This window comes from Aquarana catesbeiana, linkage group LG12 (assembly GCF_042186555.1).
Source record: "Aquarana catesbeiana isolate 2022-GZ linkage group LG12, ASM4218655v1, whole genome shotgun sequence".
Taxonomy (NCBI): domain Eukaryota; kingdom Metazoa; phylum Chordata; class Amphibia; order Anura; family Ranidae; genus Aquarana; species Aquarana catesbeiana.
The window spans coordinates 101,086,641-101,106,416 of NC_133335.1; the positions used below are offsets into that span (position 1 = coordinate 101,086,641).

The following is a 19,776-nucleotide window of genomic DNA, read 5'->3' on the forward strand; positions in this document are numbered from 1 at the left end:
CATAGCTACAGAGATTACAGATCGAAAGGTCACAGTTCCACTCTCCTGGCTTGATGTCCTCAAAAAGAATACCGAGTCCAATGAGGACTTTATGATTCAAATCAAATTAGGAAAATTTAAAAGAGATCTAGACGACTTTAACACAAACAGAGTTTTTAACTGGAAATTAAAATCGTCTTTCTCCTTATCTGACACCAGACCACCCCTTCCCTATCTTCCCCCTGCGTCCACTTCCTACCACCCTTCTTCAGTTCCCTCTTCCTCCCATCCCCCCTCGTCCCCCTCCTCTCTTAGACCCACCTGTCCCCCCTGCCCCCGCCCACTACTACCCACCTTACCCCCGCCCCAGCATCATCCGCCCCCACCCCTCATGAGCATCACCATTTCTTATAGGAATTCTTTACCTGGTTCCTTCCTTACGACCCATCCCAGTCACCTGACCAACAGAATTCCTACCACCAAATCCAAAAAATTGCTTTGCGATCTCAATAATTTTTACAATAGACCCTCCTATGCAGGAAGGGGTCATGATGACATCATAAAGAACACTACCTTCGTGCCCAATCCTGCCTCCAAAATGATGTCAACATCTACTTTGGTCATGAAATCACATGATCCAACTATGGATGTGCAGTCCGTCACTAACACCTTTGCCACCATAATAGAGAATCCCAATTTCACCCGTTTGCCCAGCACCCATTCCACTGCCATCTCTGACTCCATTATCCCTCTCCCACATACACCTTCCACTGATGCTCCTACATCCCATACATCAGGTCCTTCTGCCATCATCGACACCAACACTTTTGTAGTCCTCAGTCCTCCTCAAGCCAACCGGAGAAAACGAAAACTCACCAGAGAGGCTGTAGAGGAGGACGAAAAAAGCTCCGAAACCAAAACACCAAAGCTCCGCAAACTGTAAAAATCTTCAATTTATCATCCCTTGAACTTTCCCCTGCAGATATCAGCCTACTCAGCAGAGGCCTTAATTTCGCCCCCATCAACAAGCCCAATCCTTTCCTTTTATTTAAGGATCTAAACAGATACATTCGTAACCTGACCCTCAAAAGGTTTTTCTATGCCAAACAAAACAAACCCACTGAAGTCTGCCCAGACCCTTCCTCTACCACTCCTCCCACAGATATGTTTGAATATGATGGTGACATCATAGACATACTAGATACTTTAACTAATGAAGGAGACACCCTTAGTCTCTTTACTCAACACCTTGCTACGTCACCACCCATTATATACTAATCATTGAAACCCAAGTCTATCTTTTATCCCGCCCAGTCGAAAGGTCCCTACCTGGAAAGTTTTTATAGGGTAGTATATGCTGACTTCTTGAAACTTTGCCAGACATCTACCATGATACCACCTCACGTACACAACCTATCTGCTTCTGAAATTCGTGTCTTAGACGCCCTAACACATTCATCTGACATTATCATCAAATCAGCAGATAAAGGGGGAGGTATTGTCCTGCAAAATAAGGCGGACTAGATGTCATCTCTAGATGTCACGTCACTTTACACCTCAATTCCACACTCATTTGGCCTACTTGCGTTGGAATTTTTTCTCGCACAGGACCCCTTGATTAACCCTAGACAAGCTGCATTCACCTTGGAGGCAACTAAGTTTTGCCTCACCCATAATTATTTTAATTTTAATGGCGATTTTTACCTACAAATCAAGGGAACTGCGATGGGAGCCAACTTCGCTCCCTCCTACGCCAATTTGGCCAAGGGATATTGGGAAAAGAATTTCGTTATATATAACAACCCCTACTGCGCCAACATTGTGTTCTTTGGTTGCTACATTGACGACATAATCATCATTTGGGATGGCCCCGTCGACCTAGTTCCCCTCTTTGTCGAACATTGCAATTCTAACCCATATAGCCTGTCCTTCACCCACGTTTCCGATCACTCCAATCTGGCCTTTCTAGATCTAGACTTGGGCCATTTGGGCGATATGATTATCGCTAAAAATCACACCAAACCCACTGCTGGCAACTCCTATTTGCATTATAGGAGTTGCCACCATCCAAAATGGACACAAAATATACCGAAAGGCCAGTTCTGCCGCTTACGACAGAATTGCACCTTAGATAGTGACTACGACACTATGAGTATACAACTTAAAAAGAAGTTTGCTGATAAGGATTATCCCGAAGATCTAGTGGACCAAGCATATAACTATTACGCTAAAGGCAAACCAGCCAAAAAAGAAAAAGAGATAACGGATCAATCAACTAGGTTTATCACCACCTTCAATTTCCAGTATAAAAAAATGGAAAATATACTAAAGAAGCACTGGACCATTCTACTACAGGATCCACTTCTTAAAACCTCCCTCCCGCCCATACCCAGAATCACTTATCGGAAAGCTCCTAGTCTCAAAAATAAGATTGCCCCGAGCAAACCATCTATGGATATGCCCACTCCCAATCCCACCACCCTTATACCATTAGTCGGTATGTATCAGTGCAAGAAAGCCCGCTGCAAGACTTGTATGTTTGTCGAACATGACAAAAAATCTTTCCAATCTAAAGGTAGAAACTACACATTAGACCAATTCTATAATTGCTCATCCAACTTTGTCGTATATGGCCTTACATGCCCCTGTGGGTTAATCTATGTTGGGTGAACTATCTGCCCACTTAGGCAGCGTTTCGGCCAGCATAGACGACTCATTGAGGGTGGAAAGGACAAACAGTGTCCCTCGGCATTTTGCCGAGTATCACAACAAATCTACTACTGGCCTGTCAGTTTGGGTTATAGAGCAAATCCCTAAACACATGTCAGAAGCCAAATGTTTCAAAAAGCTATGCGCCAGAGAGACTTTCTGGATATACTCCCTTGACGTACTTTCACCTGGCGGCCTTAATGAAGGGATAGAGATATCCACTGTCCTATAATACCCCCCTTTAATATTTTACAGTTACCATGAGATCTATATGTCCTATGTGTGAGCATGTGCACCCATGTGTGCGCATGTGTACGCAACTGCCCATATGTATCTATATATGTGTGCATGCGTGTCCATATGCGCATATGGTTATACTCATTATGTTAATAACCCAACTTTGTATCTCTCTCGATGCTTTTTTACTTCCTTATACATACACATATATATAACTCTTGTCATTATTGTTTACCGCAGGTTCTATGTCTTTTTTCTAATCATGGGGGTGGTGGGCTCGTTCGCTCATATAGTAAGTATTGGTAACATCTAAGTGGTTTCCTCCCCCTCATTCCCCCCCTCCTTTTTTCCCCGTCCCCCTGTTTCTACTTAACACCCCCCTTCTCCCCCTCATTCTTTTTTTCTTATTCCCTCAAAATACCTCCCCTTCCCACCCTTCGTCCACACCCCCCCTTTTGGATATGATTTAATATGTGTGCATATATATATATGGGTGTATATATATATATATATATATATTTTTATTTTTTTCGTATACATATATAGTTGACACCATGGAGCCTATTCTTTGATGTTCCTCTTATATATGTGTAAGTATGCACACGTTTGTGTGCAGATATATATATACATTGTTGTGATAATATATGACCCCACTTTGAAATATTAAATTTGTTGATTCATTCGTTTTTATATATAATTCCTTTTTCATCATATATAATTTATTTCCATATTTTCTGTATATTATAGCCTAAGGATGAATTTATTATTTTATTATATCATATATATTATGGAAGACAGTGCCGATAAGAAATGTGGATCCCTTATCCCTTTAAGTCACCTCCCGCTTTTAATGCATAATCTATTGTGGCCGTCTTTTATTTTATTGTATTGTATTTTATTACATATTCCTCCATCATGTCTAATAATGCTTGTTTTTAATTAACTCACCTTACTCTGTTTTATAATTAATTTTTTATAATTAATTTTCTGTCCCAACTGGTGCTTTGCTGTAAAAGTATTCTCTCTACTATGTCGCCTTAAGGTCCTTTATTATTGTCCCCCCTGCTGTTTAATGCTGCTCATTACTTATTCCTTGTTTGTATTACGGACTTCCTGGCCCCGCTCCCCATCAGACTACTTAAACCCACTGTGTTCCACACTCCCCATGCTTGAGAAAGGAATGCGGCCATTCGTCCACCAATGGCAAGCCTATTCTGAAACGCGTCGCATACGTGTGACGTCATCACCGGGCGCCACGCTGTATTTGCTCCCCAAGCCTCATTTGTGATCCTCTACACGGCCGGCCGTGTTCCAGCTCAGAGGCTTTCACCATCCAGCGGAGAGCAGCAGCACGGCTGAACGGCTGCTCTGGCGTCCTATACATCCCCCTCTCCCCCCACTTGGAACCCTTATCCTTGTATCCAGGACCCCATCAGGCTCCTAGTACAGCAGGATTTGTGTTGGACTGCTAACTGTAAAGAGACTGCACCTGGCTGCACCAGTTCATCTTTCCTCCTCTGGATTCAGCAGGCCCTGCAGGAACCGCTGTGACCTGTAGTTCCACCGCATCTCTTCAGCCCAGCCAACAGACCTGAATGCAACTCTTCCAACTTTTATGTGAGTGGATATTGCTGTTTTAATAAAATGTGTTTATGATATATACATAGAGGTGCCCCTCTCCTTGTTCTGTTAGCCATGAGTGTGCTTCCCTAACGTGAGGATAAACACTGCAGCTTTGGTTACTGAAGCCTCCTGATTCCCTGGTGAAGACTGAGGAGAAGAATAACTTCAATACCTTTGCCATCTCTCCATTCTTAGTAACCAGATTCCCTTCATCATTCTTCATGGGACCAATATGATCTGACCTCCCTCTCTTACTATTTATGTACTTGGGATTTTTACTCTCCTCTGCCATGTGCCTTTTGTGTTCTATCTTAGCCGCCCTGATTGCACCCTTACATTTCTTGTTGCATTCTTTGTAATGTTGGAATGCTGATGATGATCCCTCAGCCTTGTATACTTTTATAAGCTCTTTTAAATGTATTTCCTATTGGGATGCACTGGCTAATGCCCTTATTTAATATGCTCTTAAAGCATACCCATTTCTCATCCGTGTTCTTTGTTCCTAAGATTTTATCCCAAAATTTATCTTCTAGCAAGGCTCGTAGTTTAGGGAAGTTGGCTCTTTTGAAATTCAGTGTCTTTGTATTCCCCTTACGTTTCCTATTAGTGTGATTTATACTGAAACTAATTGACCTGTGATCGTTGTTTCCTAAATTGCCCCGTATTTCCACATCTGTGATCAGCTCTGTATTGTTGGTAATCAGTAGGTTTAGTAACACTTTGTTTCTAGTTGGTGCGTTTATCATCTGACCCATGAAATTGTCCTGCAAGGCATTTTGGAACTGGCAAGCCTTAGATGAATGCACAGTTCCTTCCACCCAGTCTATGTCTGGGTAATTAAAATCCCCCATTATGATGACACTTCCCATTCTTGCCACTAATCCAAATTTTGATAGGTGGTCCGCCTCCTCCCTCTGGTTAGGGAGCCTATAGCATACTCCCAGTATTACTTTCCCCCTAGTTTCATCCCTTTGCAGCTCTACCCATAAGGATTCCACCTCCTCCTTTGCTTTCTTAGTAAAGTCATCTCTCACATTCACTTGTACATCACTTTTGATATACAAGCACACTCCTCCCCCTTGTTTACCCTCTCCATACCTGCGATATAGGGAATACCCTTGAATGGTTGCCAGCCAATCATGACAGCTGTTGAACCAAGTCTCTGAAATTCCTACAAAATCTAAATCCTCCTCGTACAAAAGTAGCTCCAGTTCTCCCATCTTGTCCGCCAGACTCCTGGCATTGGTAAACATGCCACGTAGTTTAGACCGGTCGCATACTGTCTCCTTATAGGGTGTTCTGAGGTTGCAAATAGGACTTGTAGGCTTTGGACAGATATTAGAATGATTAAGCAATTTTGTAGCGACTTTTAATCAGACTGTTTAATAAACTTAAAGCGGTTTTACACTATGAGAGGACTCCTCTCCTTTCTTATTTTATAAACTGCTCCTTCCCATTGAATGACAAGGATAAGGACCAGAGCAACACCAAGGAGGGAATAACATCTAGAACAGATGTCGATGGAGAGATCTAGATAGGTCCCACAGGGGTTTATTTACTAATGCTGGCGACGGCAAAATCAATCTCACTTCTGTATAGAAACCAATCAATGTCCAGGTTTTATTGCCAAAGCTTAACCACTTCAGCCCCGGAAGGTTTTACCCCCTTCCTGACCAGGCCATTTTTTGCAATTCAGCACTGCGTTAAATATTGATGTTTTTTAGGGGGGTATTTGATCACCTCTGCGTGTTTTATTTTTTGCGCTATAAACAAAAAGAGACCGACAATTTTGAATAAAAAACAATATTTTTTACTTTCTGCTGTAAAACATTCCCAATAAAAAAAATGTAACAAATCAAATTTCTTCATCAATTTAGGCCAATATGTATTCTGCTACATGTTTTTGGTAAAGAAATCCCAATAAGCGTATAATGATTGGTTTGCCCAAAAGTTATCGCGTCTATGATTTATGGGATATTTTTATGGCATTTTTTATTAGTAATGGCAGCAATCAGCGATTTTCTTTTTGGGGACAAGTGACACCAATCAGTGCTAAAAAAATGCATTGATCAGAGTATAAATGACACTGGCAGGGAAGGGGTTAACACCAGGGGTAAAGGGGTTAAGTGTATGCCTGAAAGGTGCTTTCTAGTGTGTGTGTGTAAGGGGGGGGTGAATACACTGGAGGAAAAGAGAGATCGTGTTTCAACTTTGCTGAAACACAAGATCTTTCCTTTGCTCCCTGGCAGATCAGCAGTTTGCCTTGTTTACATAGGCACACAGCTGCTCCGTCTCTCCACAAAACGATCGTCGGGTCGCGGCGGCCATCGTCCCTACGCCGCATGCACGTAATCACGTACAGGTACGTGATTTAGCAAAGCCGTGCTGCCTTGCCACAGTATATATGCGGTGGGCGGTCCAGAAGTAGTTAATTGAACAAGCTGAGGTTAGAAGCTGTTTTTTCTGCAGAAGTGAGACCGTTTTTGCACTCTCCAACTTTAGCAAATAAACCCCATAGTGACTTAAAAAGCATTATTGACTCCTCTTATTGTATAGCAGGGGGGTCATCAGAATCTGGTGCGGATGATATCACGTGAGCACGAGGTGGACTAGTACTAAGAGGGTCGGCTTTGGTGTCAAAGCACAAGCACCTTTCTCTTCACATTTTTAAGGACTTTTTTTTTTTTTTTTACTTTTTATAGTTTTTTATTAGGTACTATATGTATGATGATTTTTTGTATGGCACAAAATGTTATTTGATTATTGAAATGAGCACATATATATTATAATTTTGTAAGTAATGAGGATTATAGCAAGATCTGTTTAGCATTTATATCTTATAGGTAAAAGACTATTCCGTCTCAGGTCACTTAAGAAGACATCGAGCCATTCAATAAAGTTGGAATAGAAGCGGTTTAATCACAAACTGTGCAGGGAACTCTTTACGGTTAGAGCAGAAAGGACATGGAACTCCCTTCCACAATTGGTTATGACAGCGGAGAGTGTCGAGAAGTTAAAAAATCACTTAGATGGGTATCTCAGCAAATGCAATACACAGGGATATAGGAACTGGTAGAGACATAAATACATACAAACTCATACACCCCCACAGGTTGAACTAGATGGACTGATGTCTTTATTCAACCTTACCGACTACGAAACTATAAGTTTTTAGGGAGAGCCCTTGGTTGGATTTCCATTGCTACTTATTAGTGTGAAAGCTATCAGTCTTTCGCATAAACATAAAAGTGCATTCGCTTGAAGTGGAAAAAGAAGGCATTATCCCCTGTTGGGATTTGGTACTTCTCAGACAGGGAGATCCAAATAGCAGATTGGTAGAAAGGGAGTACTGGGACTATACCTAATAAATAAAAAATAAATTTTGCGCTAGGTGTAAAAAATAAAACTGAAAATGTGAAATTTTATAAAAACACGTTGTGAACGATTTTAATTTAAACGGCGGTGGAGAGTTTTTTTTCCTACATCCCTGCTGAGTTTTTATGTACATCGTACAAGCGATTTTATACATTGTATGTCTATTTTAAATAAATGAAACTTGGCTGCCTACACTATGGGAATTTTTTTTAGTTTTGATATGGCTTACCCCTGCTGAAGTACTTATCACTGGAATCATCTTATGACCACGGTGTTCCTGAGTGTCCCCTGTTGCTATTAACAAGCTATCCAGGAAGGAACAAAGAGGGATATTGGTTGTCATTCTGTCGGCACATTCGCGGTGATCTACTAAGCCTGTACTGACCCCCCTGAGTAAGGGCGGTCGCAGGCTTTCAGGTAAGCCTCCATCTTTTTCACTTGGTGACGGGCAGCACTATCAAGTGGATTATCGCATCAAGATTTCACATTTTCCACATAACCATTTTTGGACACTTCTTTTGTGACTGTTTCACTTTATTTGAACTTTTTATTAATCTATAGTCTGGCACCAACAAATGTACTGACCGATAGCAACACATTGGTGGATTTTTATTATTTGCATTATACACATTGGATGTATTAAGTATTATTTTGTTTATTGGTTTCACTTGTTTGTATGTCCAGCGCTGCACTGCTCAATATATACTGGGACTATACTTGCCTACCCCTGCTCCCCTGATTCCCAATCATTGGAGAGACCATTACATGTGACAAGAGCTCTACAAATAAATGACAATTTCCATCAGCAACTGGTTTATGTAAATTCCTTTTTAATAACAGTTGTAGATGAATATGCAATGGTTTCTGGATATAATCACAAGGCAGCAAAACTAAAATGAAAGTGGTATAGCAGAGAAATATTCCACAAACTTAATTCTTGTCCAATAACCTCATAGAAAACTGTCTGGTTGCCTCTTTGTGCCTAACAAGACAGCTAGTACCGGACTACAGCAAATTAACATAAATATTCCATATCACAATTTCTACACAGGTCTGGCTACTTTAACATGAATGGCTGTGAATGTTTAAAGTGTTTTTCTACATAGTGTAACTGAATAACTGTTTGAAATAGTCACAGTACAACATAAAACTAAAAACATGAATGTTTAAAATTGGTAAATCACCCAAATACTCCTAAAGCGTAGTTATGGCCCAAGCGACATGGAGACAGACATTTTTGAGGTTGACCCAATATTTTCCACGTATAGCTGATCAAAACACAAGGAATTAATGGCACAGTTCGTTTGAATAGCAGCAGCATCCAGGACATGTGGCCAACAGGTACACTTTGATCTAGGGTCTTACATTACAGTAGGAGAGATTTACAAAGACATTTGCAGGCAGATTAAATAAAGTAAATATTTGTGCATTAATTGACACAAATTGTCTAGCAGCTTACAGCTTCTTTTGCAAACGCCCTCCTTTAGGGGTAAGTTGTCATGATACACCAGTATATAAGGTACAGCTAAGCAAATTTTAAAGCTGAAGTTTAGTTAAACATTTTTCATTATAGCTTTAGTTACATACTTACCTGTAATGAAGTATTCCCTACAATGTGCAGGCTGCTTGATTCTGTAGATGTATTCACAGCAGAGCCACCTGTCCTCCTTCCTGCTGCTGAACTTCGGGTGCTGTGGGGGTTAAAAGCTTTGGGTCTCAGCTGCACTAAAGATGAATAAACACATCCTCCTCCTACACTAGTATAAGTTCCTTCACTGATTGCATGGCTTGTTACACCATCCACGAATGAGGGAGGGGGTCTGATTAGTCGCAAGATTCTTTCCTCCATTCACAGGTCATGTTACAGGCGATGTAATCAGTGAAAGATCTTTCCAAACTCAGGAGAGGACAAGAGGGGACATTGTCCATGTAAAATGCTCTTTAGTGCAGCTGAGCCCAGAGACCCAAAACAACGCTGGAAGATCAGCAGCAGGAAGAGGACAGGGCAGTCCTGCGGTGAAGATTACTACAGAATTCAGCAGCCTGCACATAATGGGCCTTATTTCATAACAGGTAATTGATGTGGCCCAGGTTATAGAGAAAAAAACTGTTTTTAGCTTCAGCCTTAATATTTTTCTGTTTGAAATGAATGTGTTGCAAATGCAGTGATAATTAAAATCTACAAAAATGTAAAAGTTACATTTATCACTGGGTTATAAATATACCTGCATTGGTCAAATGTCCACAAAAGTAACTTGCTTAGCATTGTATATAAGCATGATTCAGGTCTGGGCGTAGATTGCACGAATAATGTAATTTCTGGAGCAACTGAATAACTAGATGAAACTAGTTTTCTTTATATATTTATAGTATTTTTTAGGATTAAACCTAATGGGGTTGATATACCAAAACTGGAGTGCGCTGGTGCAGCTCTGCATAGAAAGCAATCAGCTTCCAGGTGTTTTTTTTGTCAAAGAAGCTGGAGTTAGAAGCCGATTGGCTACCATGCACAGTGTTTTGCTATCCTTAACGATATCAATTTTGCACCAGTTTTCAGAATTTACATCTGATGTGTGCTAATGAGCAGGACTAAGACAAAATATAATGGCTACTCTGTTACCAGACCAGACATTGCATAGAACGTTATAGTATTGGCTAGCCTGGTACCAACACACTTATTGGAAGTAGTCTATTCCCTGAAATTTATTAATGTAAACTAATTCACTCAGAACAAAAGAAAAACTTTTTTATACTTTTGTTTCAGCTCATATAAACAATAAAATAATCCTTAGAGAGCCCCTGGAACCAAGCGCACCATCAAATTCCCATCATAACATGGTATACAGCGGCACAGTGTCTTAAAGTCCCTCATCATTGTAGGTTGGAAGAGATGGCTTCAAGATGCTTTGAGGATCATTTTCCACTAGAGGGCGCCAAGTTACTTCACCAGTTAACAGAAGATCTTCTCCATTTAGTGAATCCAGATATTGCATCTGAAACGACAGGAACGATAAAAAAAATTGGTTAATATAAGAGAACAGTTTAAAACAACACTTTTTTTTTTTTTTGGAGTGGGGAAGGGTTAGAGCCTCTTCTAACTTTTTACTGCTGTCTGTATTCTCATTTGCGAGATTTCTCTTCTAGCTGTTAAAGCAGAGTTCCAGGCTTTTTTTTTTTTTTTTTCATTAAAAGTCAGCAGCTACAAAAAGTTTAGCTGCTGACTTTTAATAAATAGACATTTACCTGTTCCACGGTCCATGGAGCCCCGCTCCCCTCCCACTCCTTGGCGCAACCATTGGAACTGTGGGCACTCGGCCATGACAGCTTGCGGCTTCACAGCCGGGCGCGCACTGCGCATGCGCAAGTCACGCTGCGCTCTCCCAGTGGACAGGCAATCTTCTGGGGCCTGTCACGTGTCCCAGAAGATTGCCGAGAAGGAGGGACTGCCTAGGGGAGAGGAGTCCCCTAGGCGGTTTGTGGGCAGAAGGAGGAAGTGGGACAGGAAGTCCCTCTCTAAAGTAATCACCCACTCCCCCCCAAAAAAAATTACATGCCAAATATGGCATTAAGGGGGAGAGGAGTGCTTAAAGCGCAAGTTCCACTTTTGGGTGGAACTCCGCTTTAAGCCACCAAATCACCTCTGCAGCCCCCCGAAGGTTCTGTGCCTCCCTTCCACCCAACTGCCCTTGACCTGTATCCCAGGCTCTGCTGTCCCAACCGGGTGTCTGCTCCCAGGTGAATATACATGGATTATATTATATCACAGATTTGACTGTCACTTTCACCAGCTGCTGGGGCCAGGGAAGTAACTAATGCTCTATTAGCTTCAATGAAAAGCAGTAAAGAGAACCTGTCACAGCAAAACTATCACGTAGGAGTTTTTTGCCCCCTGTTGACAGCAGCAAACTTGAGGCTCGATTCACACAGGGGCAACACGACTTCAGCGCGACTTTGTACCGCGGCTTCAGCGTGACTTCAGCGCGACTTCAGCAAATTACAAGGCGACTTGAAGTCGCCTCCATGACAGGCGACTTCGGCTGTGGCCAATCACAGGGCAATCAGCTCTCTGGGAGGGAGGGGGGGAGGGAGGGGTTTTCCCTGCAAAGTCGCTTGACTTTACAGAGAGATCCGACTTGGAGGCGACTTCCATTGATTTCTATGGTACAGGTCGCCTACCAAGTCGGATCAAAGTAGTACAGGGAGTACGCTCTGAAGTCGGAGCGACTTCAGTAGTGTCTATTAAGACGCTAGCGTTCACTCCCATTGAATCTATTTCTGGGGCGACTTGAGGGCGTACAAGTCGGATCCCAAGTTGCCCCAGTGTGAACCGACCCTAACTGCAAAAGAAAAACAAAACAAAAAAAATAAACAGAAAACATGCACCTACGTACAAAAACGACGACTGGACTACAGGTTACATATTACCATGAATGTCAGAGTGAGAGCAATATTTCTAAGGCCACAGTCACAGTTACAGCTAACTCTAAACTGATAACGTCTGAAGGCTATACAGTGACGCCTATGGATAATTTGGGGTACCACCTTTGTCACTATTTCATGTATTGTGAAATTTTAAGGCTTGACATGTTGGGTATGTATGTACTCATCACAATATCATCTTTTATATATTACAAAGAAAAAAAACTGTTTGTGTACATTAAAATGAACTTTTGTGTATTTTTTTTACAAAAAATTTACATTTGAAAACATGTGCCCTAAAATCATGTGACAAACATCTAGAACTACCACCATTTTATTCCACAGGGCTGCTGCTTTCAGAAAATATATACTGTTTGAGGGGTTTAACTATTGTTTAATCTTCAGACCTAAAAGTTGTATTTTAACGTGTGCAAAAACAAAAAATAGCCCTAATAGAGAAGTAAACACTCCAGCAAATATCCACTGGCTTTAAATTTGTTCTATACATAGATTTCCCAAAATCTTTGTAAAGGCAGAAGGTTTTTTTATCTTAATACATTCTATGCATTAAGATAAAAAACCTTCTGTGTGTAGCAGCCCCCCTAATACTTACCTGAACCCCATCTCTATCCAGCGATGTCCACGAATGTCTAAGCCATTCAAGACTCTCCTCCTGGTTGGCTGAGACACAGCAGCTGTGACATTGGCTCCCGCGGCTGTCAAAGTCAGACAGTCAATCAGGGAAGAGAGGGGTTGAAGCCGAGTCGGGGCTCCGTGTCTGAATGGACACATGGAGCTGTGACTTGGCTTGAGTGCCCCCATAGGGAGCTGCTGACTGTGGGGGCACTCGAAAGAAGGGAGGGGCCAGGAGCAGCAAAGAGGGACCCAAGAATAGGAGGATCCAGGCTGCCCTATGCAAAACCAACTGCACAGAGGAGGTAAGTATAACATATACATTCCCTTCTGGGTGATCTATGTACATTACAAGGATTTTAACAAACGTTGTTGCAGATTCCTACCTTTCCTTATTCTGAAGAAACCCCTGTCTGTTTGTGCCCATGTGTAGAAGTGAATCTAATGAAAGTGGTTTCATAATTTTCAGCCAGCTGCTGCCCCTGCAAAGCTCTAATGAGGAAAATTGCAGGGTCTGCTTCCCTTTAGATGTGATTTCCTATTAAGAGTATCTCACCAAAAATGACATTTTTGTTGCAGGGGATGCTCAAAATCTGACTTGTATCTTAGTGCAGACTGGGACAATCAGTGAGCCAATCACACAAGCAGGAAATGACATTTCTGGGGGGCGTTCTGTACACCATCTGTGCACAGAACACCTCCAGGTAGCCATATTGCATTTCACAGAAAATTACAGCTCTGCAGATTGAAAAGGAAAGGTAATTTTTAATAACATTCAATTACAATATGAATTGCGTCGCAATTGTATATGCTATTTTTTTTTTTTGTTTATTTGCTATTTTTTTTCCACGAAAGTGGAGTTACCCTTTAACGAGAGAAAAGTCACCTTTACAGATTCTCGGCTTTCCTGACACAATTAACAGGTACACATTTTACTAGACGCTCCACCTGCTGGTGAAAACTGGCAATCCAACACATCCTTCTGTTACAGTGGACATTCCTAGATGTTCATAGCAATCAAGATTCTCTTTTGCTTCCCCAGGGCAGTCTGGGAGAATTAAAGTGAAAAACTGTCTGTTGTAATAAGAACAAATAATCCTTTAGCCATTTTCTGAAGCCCTGTACTGATTGGACTAAAGTTTACCATGCAATGTGAAAAGACAATGGGATGAAACTCTTGAAACTGTGGATCAGGGGGCTGCTGGAAATGGGGAACCCATCTGATTGTACATTAAGCGGGGCACATAAACAGCAGCGGTGGTTTAAATACAAAAATCACTTCAAAAGAGAAATTATTAATAACACAGTGGCTAGATGTAGGAGTTTTCAGCTCCTTCCCAGCGCAGACACCATTCAAAAATATCTAATTTCCACATATTCAGAGTGGCATCACCAGGCAGCAGTTATACATTCTGCTCAGTGTAATGGAAAAGTGCCTGAGCAAATTTTCCTCCTCGTCCTTTAAAGGCACTTTGGAACCAAAGCTGTTACTTCGGTAATTGTCCCAGCCAGATTCTAAAGTTCCTTTGCATAAAGCCTACTATGACCCCTGTGTTACAACCCTGCTTGACTGCTGACCTAGGTATGAACACTTCTTGCCTCCACCATGGGTTGATTTTCTGGTCACTCAGCATTTTCTTTGATTTTCTGGCTGCGCATCACCTGAGGTTTTTAGCCTAGCTACATCAGTCACGCAATGAAATCCATAATAGATGGAGACCAGGCATAGTTTAGGGGCAAATTTACTAAAGGCGAATAGACTGAGCGCTTTGCAAAGCAGTTGCTCCAGAGCTTAGTAAATGAGGGAAAGCTCTGCTGAATTCCAATCAGTCACATGCAAGCAAAAATTCTGTTTTCATTTGTTTTATTTTCCCTGCATTAGATGGGGTATTCTTTGCAAAGTGAATCCTCACCTCATTTACTAAGCTCTGGAGCAACTGCACTTGCAAAATGCACAGTCTATTTGCCTTTAGTAAATCAACCCCTTTGTGTCTCAGTAAAGCTCACATTGGTGACACAAGATAGCTGGCGGAAGGATTGTTTGCTGCCCCCCTCCAAAAATTTACCACCACCAGCCACCACTGGTTGTAGGTTTGTATCCATTCCAATTGGCATGTGTATTCATGTGATGAGTCACTAAGCAAAATGTCTACTCCAGGAACTTTTCTTCAGTCTTGTAGCTTCTTATGATAACAAGTTATGGATTTAAAATGTATCTGTAGCCTAACCTTTTTCTTTTGCTCATTATAAATAGAGATGGGGAGGTTTCGAATGGGGGTCAACAACAGGCTGATCATGGCCATGGCATCTATGCCATCTAAAGGCCTGTGTGTATGAGCTACTGTATATAAACAGTTTAATTTTACCCATTGCTATACAATTGGACAGAATAAACACAATGGGCTCAATCAATCACTGATATTACATCCCTCAAGCCCAACATGATATCTCCACCAGAGAATTTTACATCTACTTCTGCATGTTCATTATCATGTACTCTTGGAAGATCTAGCTTCCACGACTGTGTAATTGTTCGTGTCTTCCTTTTACAAACGCACAGTCTTACTAGCTGTTTACACTCTTCAGTCTTTTGGTTAAATGTTGTAATCTCATATGTAGCCTATCATGCTTAAGCGTTATTATGTTGTGCATTACTATGTATGCAATGACATATCAGCATGGATGTCAAACTACTTCCTCAAATTCAATCTTTCTAAAACTGAGCTCACAAAATTCCCTCCTGCTCATACCCCCTCCCCTGATTCCTCCACCAAGATCAATAATACAACTATTAATCCCTCCCCTCATGCCAGGGTGCTAGGTGTCATCCTAGACTTTGACTTGTCCTTTCAGCCCCAAATTCAATTGCTGTCCAAATTTAGCAGACTTCAACTCCGTAACATCTCCAAAATACGCCCCTTTTAATCGTTAAAAACCACTAAGCAACTTATTCACTCTCTTGTTATTTCTCGCCTTGATTATTGCAACTCCCTCCTCATTGGCCTACCTCTATACCCTCCCCCTATGCTGCTGCCAGACTTATCCACCTTACCAACTGTTCAGTGTCCGCTACCCCTCTCTGCCAATCCCTCCACTGGCTTCCCATTGCCCAACTAAAATAATTCAAAACATTAACGATAACATACAAAGCCATTTACAACTCTACCCTGAGATACATCACCAATCTTGTCTCCAAATATCACCCAAACTTTCCTCTCTGCTCCTCCCAAGACCTCCTGCTCTCTAGCTCCCTTGTGTCCACCTCCCATGCTCATCTCCAGGACCTCTCCAGAACCTCTCCCATCCTATGGAACGCATTACCCCAATCTGTGCGGCTATCTCCTACTCGGTCCACTTTTAGGCGATCACAGAGAACTCTTCAGGGAAGCCTATCCTGCCTTCAGCTAATAACTGAATATTTTATTTCTCCCATCAGTTCATACCCCACAGTTATTATATTTTTTTCCACCAGCCCCTCTCTATTAGATTGTAAGCTCCTAGAAGCAGGGCCCTCCTAACCCTCTTGTTTTGAATTGTATTGTTGCGGTCTTGTCTCTCTTTATATTGTAAAGAACTGCACACACTGTTGGCGCTATATAAATCCTGTATAATAAAAATGTATATCATAGTCATCATTAGGACGTAAGTCTTTCTTAGACACTATTGAAAATTGTTCTCTTTGCTGCATGTGCGTAGAGGCATTGCACTACATTTATATAGACTATTTTGGGTACTCCATTATGATATACAAGTGGGATTTCTTTAGTTTTTTTTTAACGTAATTTTTATGGGTTACTGTAATTTGAATGAAGTTTTGTAATCTTGTGAATAAACTTTAATGCTTGTTGAGCAGCAGTTTGCTTTTTGGGGCGTTATTTATAATAGGATGATGCACCCCATTTTACTGGCACTCTTAAATAGTGCAATCTTTATGTGCGGTACTGTATGTACTTTATAAGATATGAATAATACCAACAGACAGACCGAGAACAAATCCCACAGTCACGCTGATAAGCATATCATTACACATTCCCTTCCATTGGAAAAAAATTAGGGCAAATATGCACTTCCATTAAAATGTGAAGAGTTAAAAACCTGTCCAGAATTCAATGACTTATTTACTAGAGGAGTGATCTATAAAAAATAAAATAGGATTTTCCTGTAAGTTCTCACTTTCAAATGAAGGCAGCAGCTAATGTCACATCTCCGTGACTTTGGGCAACTTACTTTCCATCCACTGTGTGCATACACCTGCCAAATATCACATAGCGGAGCATTTACCTACGCACGGCTCCTCCAAATCATATTTGCCTTTCAAGAGATCTAAGCGTTTCCAGCGGGAGCGCAGCGGGGAGAGGTGAGACATGTAAACTCACATTTTCAGTAAGTCTTTCTAATTTGTAGTCAAGGCTTGAGTATTGTTAGTATTAACAGTCTTAAACGGCTCTATGCCCGGGTTAAGCTGCCAAATCAACACATTTCCATGTATGCTGCAATATGCTAATTCTTTCAGCAATTTAAACACGTAGTTAGTCAAATATCATTACAGGTCATAATTAAACTTGTCAGATCCATCTAACTGTGCATGTTCCCTAGTTCTTCTAAATGAAGCTTCGGTGATATAGAAAATAGCACGTCTGAATATGATATATTTTAGTTTGGAAACATGTCTATTTAATCAGAATAGATTAGAAAATGTGCACCTGAGGCTTGAGAATTTTTTTTTCATGAGACCAAGTGTGGATAATCTAATGAATGATCCAACAGCACAAAAACTAATAGTGGGTGAGACCTTGTTCACTTGGGCTGCAGCTTGTGAAAAAGTCAGAGACCTGCAGAAGAGAAGGATGAACAGTAGACTTTTACAAGCAATGCCAAGCTGTCACCAGGCTTCAAACATTAGTTTAAAGTGTTCACCTTTCCAGAAAAGGTGAATAAACCCTACACCCTCTTGGTCCACCCTGTACATACCTCTGTGGGTGATGAGCTGTCAGTGCTCATTCGGCCACTGTAGCAGTCCACTGATTTGAAACCCTCGCTCTTCTTCCCCTTCTTATTGTAGGGCTTCCAGGACAGATTTGTTTGATTCCAATATGTCAAAGAGGTAATGTGCTGACTAATCAGATTTGCTCTGATCTGTCCCGGAAACCTCGCAGAAATAAAAGGCAGAAGAGTGGGGATTTCAAATCAGTGGACTGTCTAATGGTAAATACAGTATATTGTAATATTTTAAGAGTAAATGCACTTTTGTTTAAAAAAAAAACCCCAAAAAACAAGAAACATTGCCCTCTGAGTGATCTATTACAAGGATTTTAACAAACTTTGTTGCAAATTCCTATCCTTTGTTATTCTTAATAAATAGCTGTGTACAGTATTTGTCTGTGCCCATGTCCTGAGTGAACCTGTATGGGAGTGGTTTTATAGTTATCAATCAGCTGCTGGGTCTGCATCCCTTTAGATGTGATTTCCCTTTGAAAGTATCTCACCAAAAATTACATTATTGTTGCAGGGGATGCTCAAAATATGATTTGTATATTCGTACAGACTTCTGGGAAAATCAGAAAGTCTCACAAGTAGGAAATGACATACCTGGGGGTGTTCTGTATACTATCTGTGTACAGAATGCCTTCAGGTAGTAATATTTCATTACATTTTACAGAAAATTACAGAGCTGCAGATTGAAAAGGAAAATACATTTTCAATAACATTCAATTACAATATGACCTGAATTGTATATGCTATATTATATATTTTTTTATTTACTAGCTTTGTTCCCCACAAAAGTGGTTACCCTTTAAGAAAGAAATCATATGAGGGCAGTTGAGTTAGTCTTAATCAGCAATAAACATATCATCTATTACAATGCACTGTAGGGAGATACTACTGCTTGGACCTTGAAGAAGGGGACACACCCCGAAAGCTTGTCCTGAAAAATTGTATGTTAGTGCAAATAAAAAAAGTATCATGGACAGTACTCAATTTTCATTAGCCTTGACAAAGGTATCATATCTAAAACACAATTTAAAATCATGATCTAGCTTTCTGGATATATGCTGCCATCATGTCTATGAATGCTCTAGCATCGTCTTTGTCCCAACAAAGAGAATTTGCCATGTCTGCAAGGTGTGAGTGAATTTCACTATGTTTCTGGAAGACGTCTGCTGGAATAACACTGTTTAACATACACAAAGTGTCCCGAAGGTCTGGGAACTGTTTTCACCATGCTTGGCCTGCAGTCAGCCAGCGAGAGCACCAGCTCACAGAGTGGCAGGAACACAGACCAGCTGAATAAACAATGACATGTTAGAGAGAAAGTTGAAAAAAAATTTCAATCTGCTTTCGAGATCCTGCCTGTCCCATACTTGTTAACACGGCTGTTCCAGCCCAATCTCACATAATCCGTAATGAATACCTTGTGTTAACAAACCTTTGGAAAAGAAAAGTCAATATTTCATTTTACAGTACGCAGCAAAATTAATTTTAGAGATCGTGTTGTAGAAGCAGGGCAAGACATGTTCATCTTGATCTTAGCAGAGAATCTGATGGCCAACTCTGACCTGTGAAGACTTTTGAAGAAGATAGTTAACTAGGGCTGCAATTACACCTTGAAAGCACTTATATCTTTGGTAAAGATCTTGCAGAAATCTTGTAAGAAGCATGGAGCCATTGGAAAAGGATTACGTAACACACAGGTGTTTCTGCAGACCTATACAGCTCAGTCCATGCAGAAAAAGACATCATTAAAACCAAACCTTAGAAGGACCTACAAAATCCACATGAGACTAAACACTAAAACATTCT

General features: G+C 40.9%; 1 protein-coding gene across 1 annotated transcript in view; it reads right to left on the reverse strand.

Moving 5' to 3' along the window:
• Positions 1-8,733: 8,733 nt before the first annotated feature.
• Positions 8,734-19,776, reverse strand: part of UQCC1 (ubiquinol-cytochrome c reductase complex assembly factor 1) — a 373,374-nt gene continuing 362,331 nt past the window's right edge. The window contains exon 10 of the mRNA XM_073608229.1: positions 8,734-10,916. Within this exon, the coding sequence (XP_073464330.1) occupies positions 10,782-10,916 (135 nt within the window). The 3' untranslated portion in view covers positions 8,734-10,781. The remainder of the gene's footprint in view (positions 10,917-19,776) is intronic.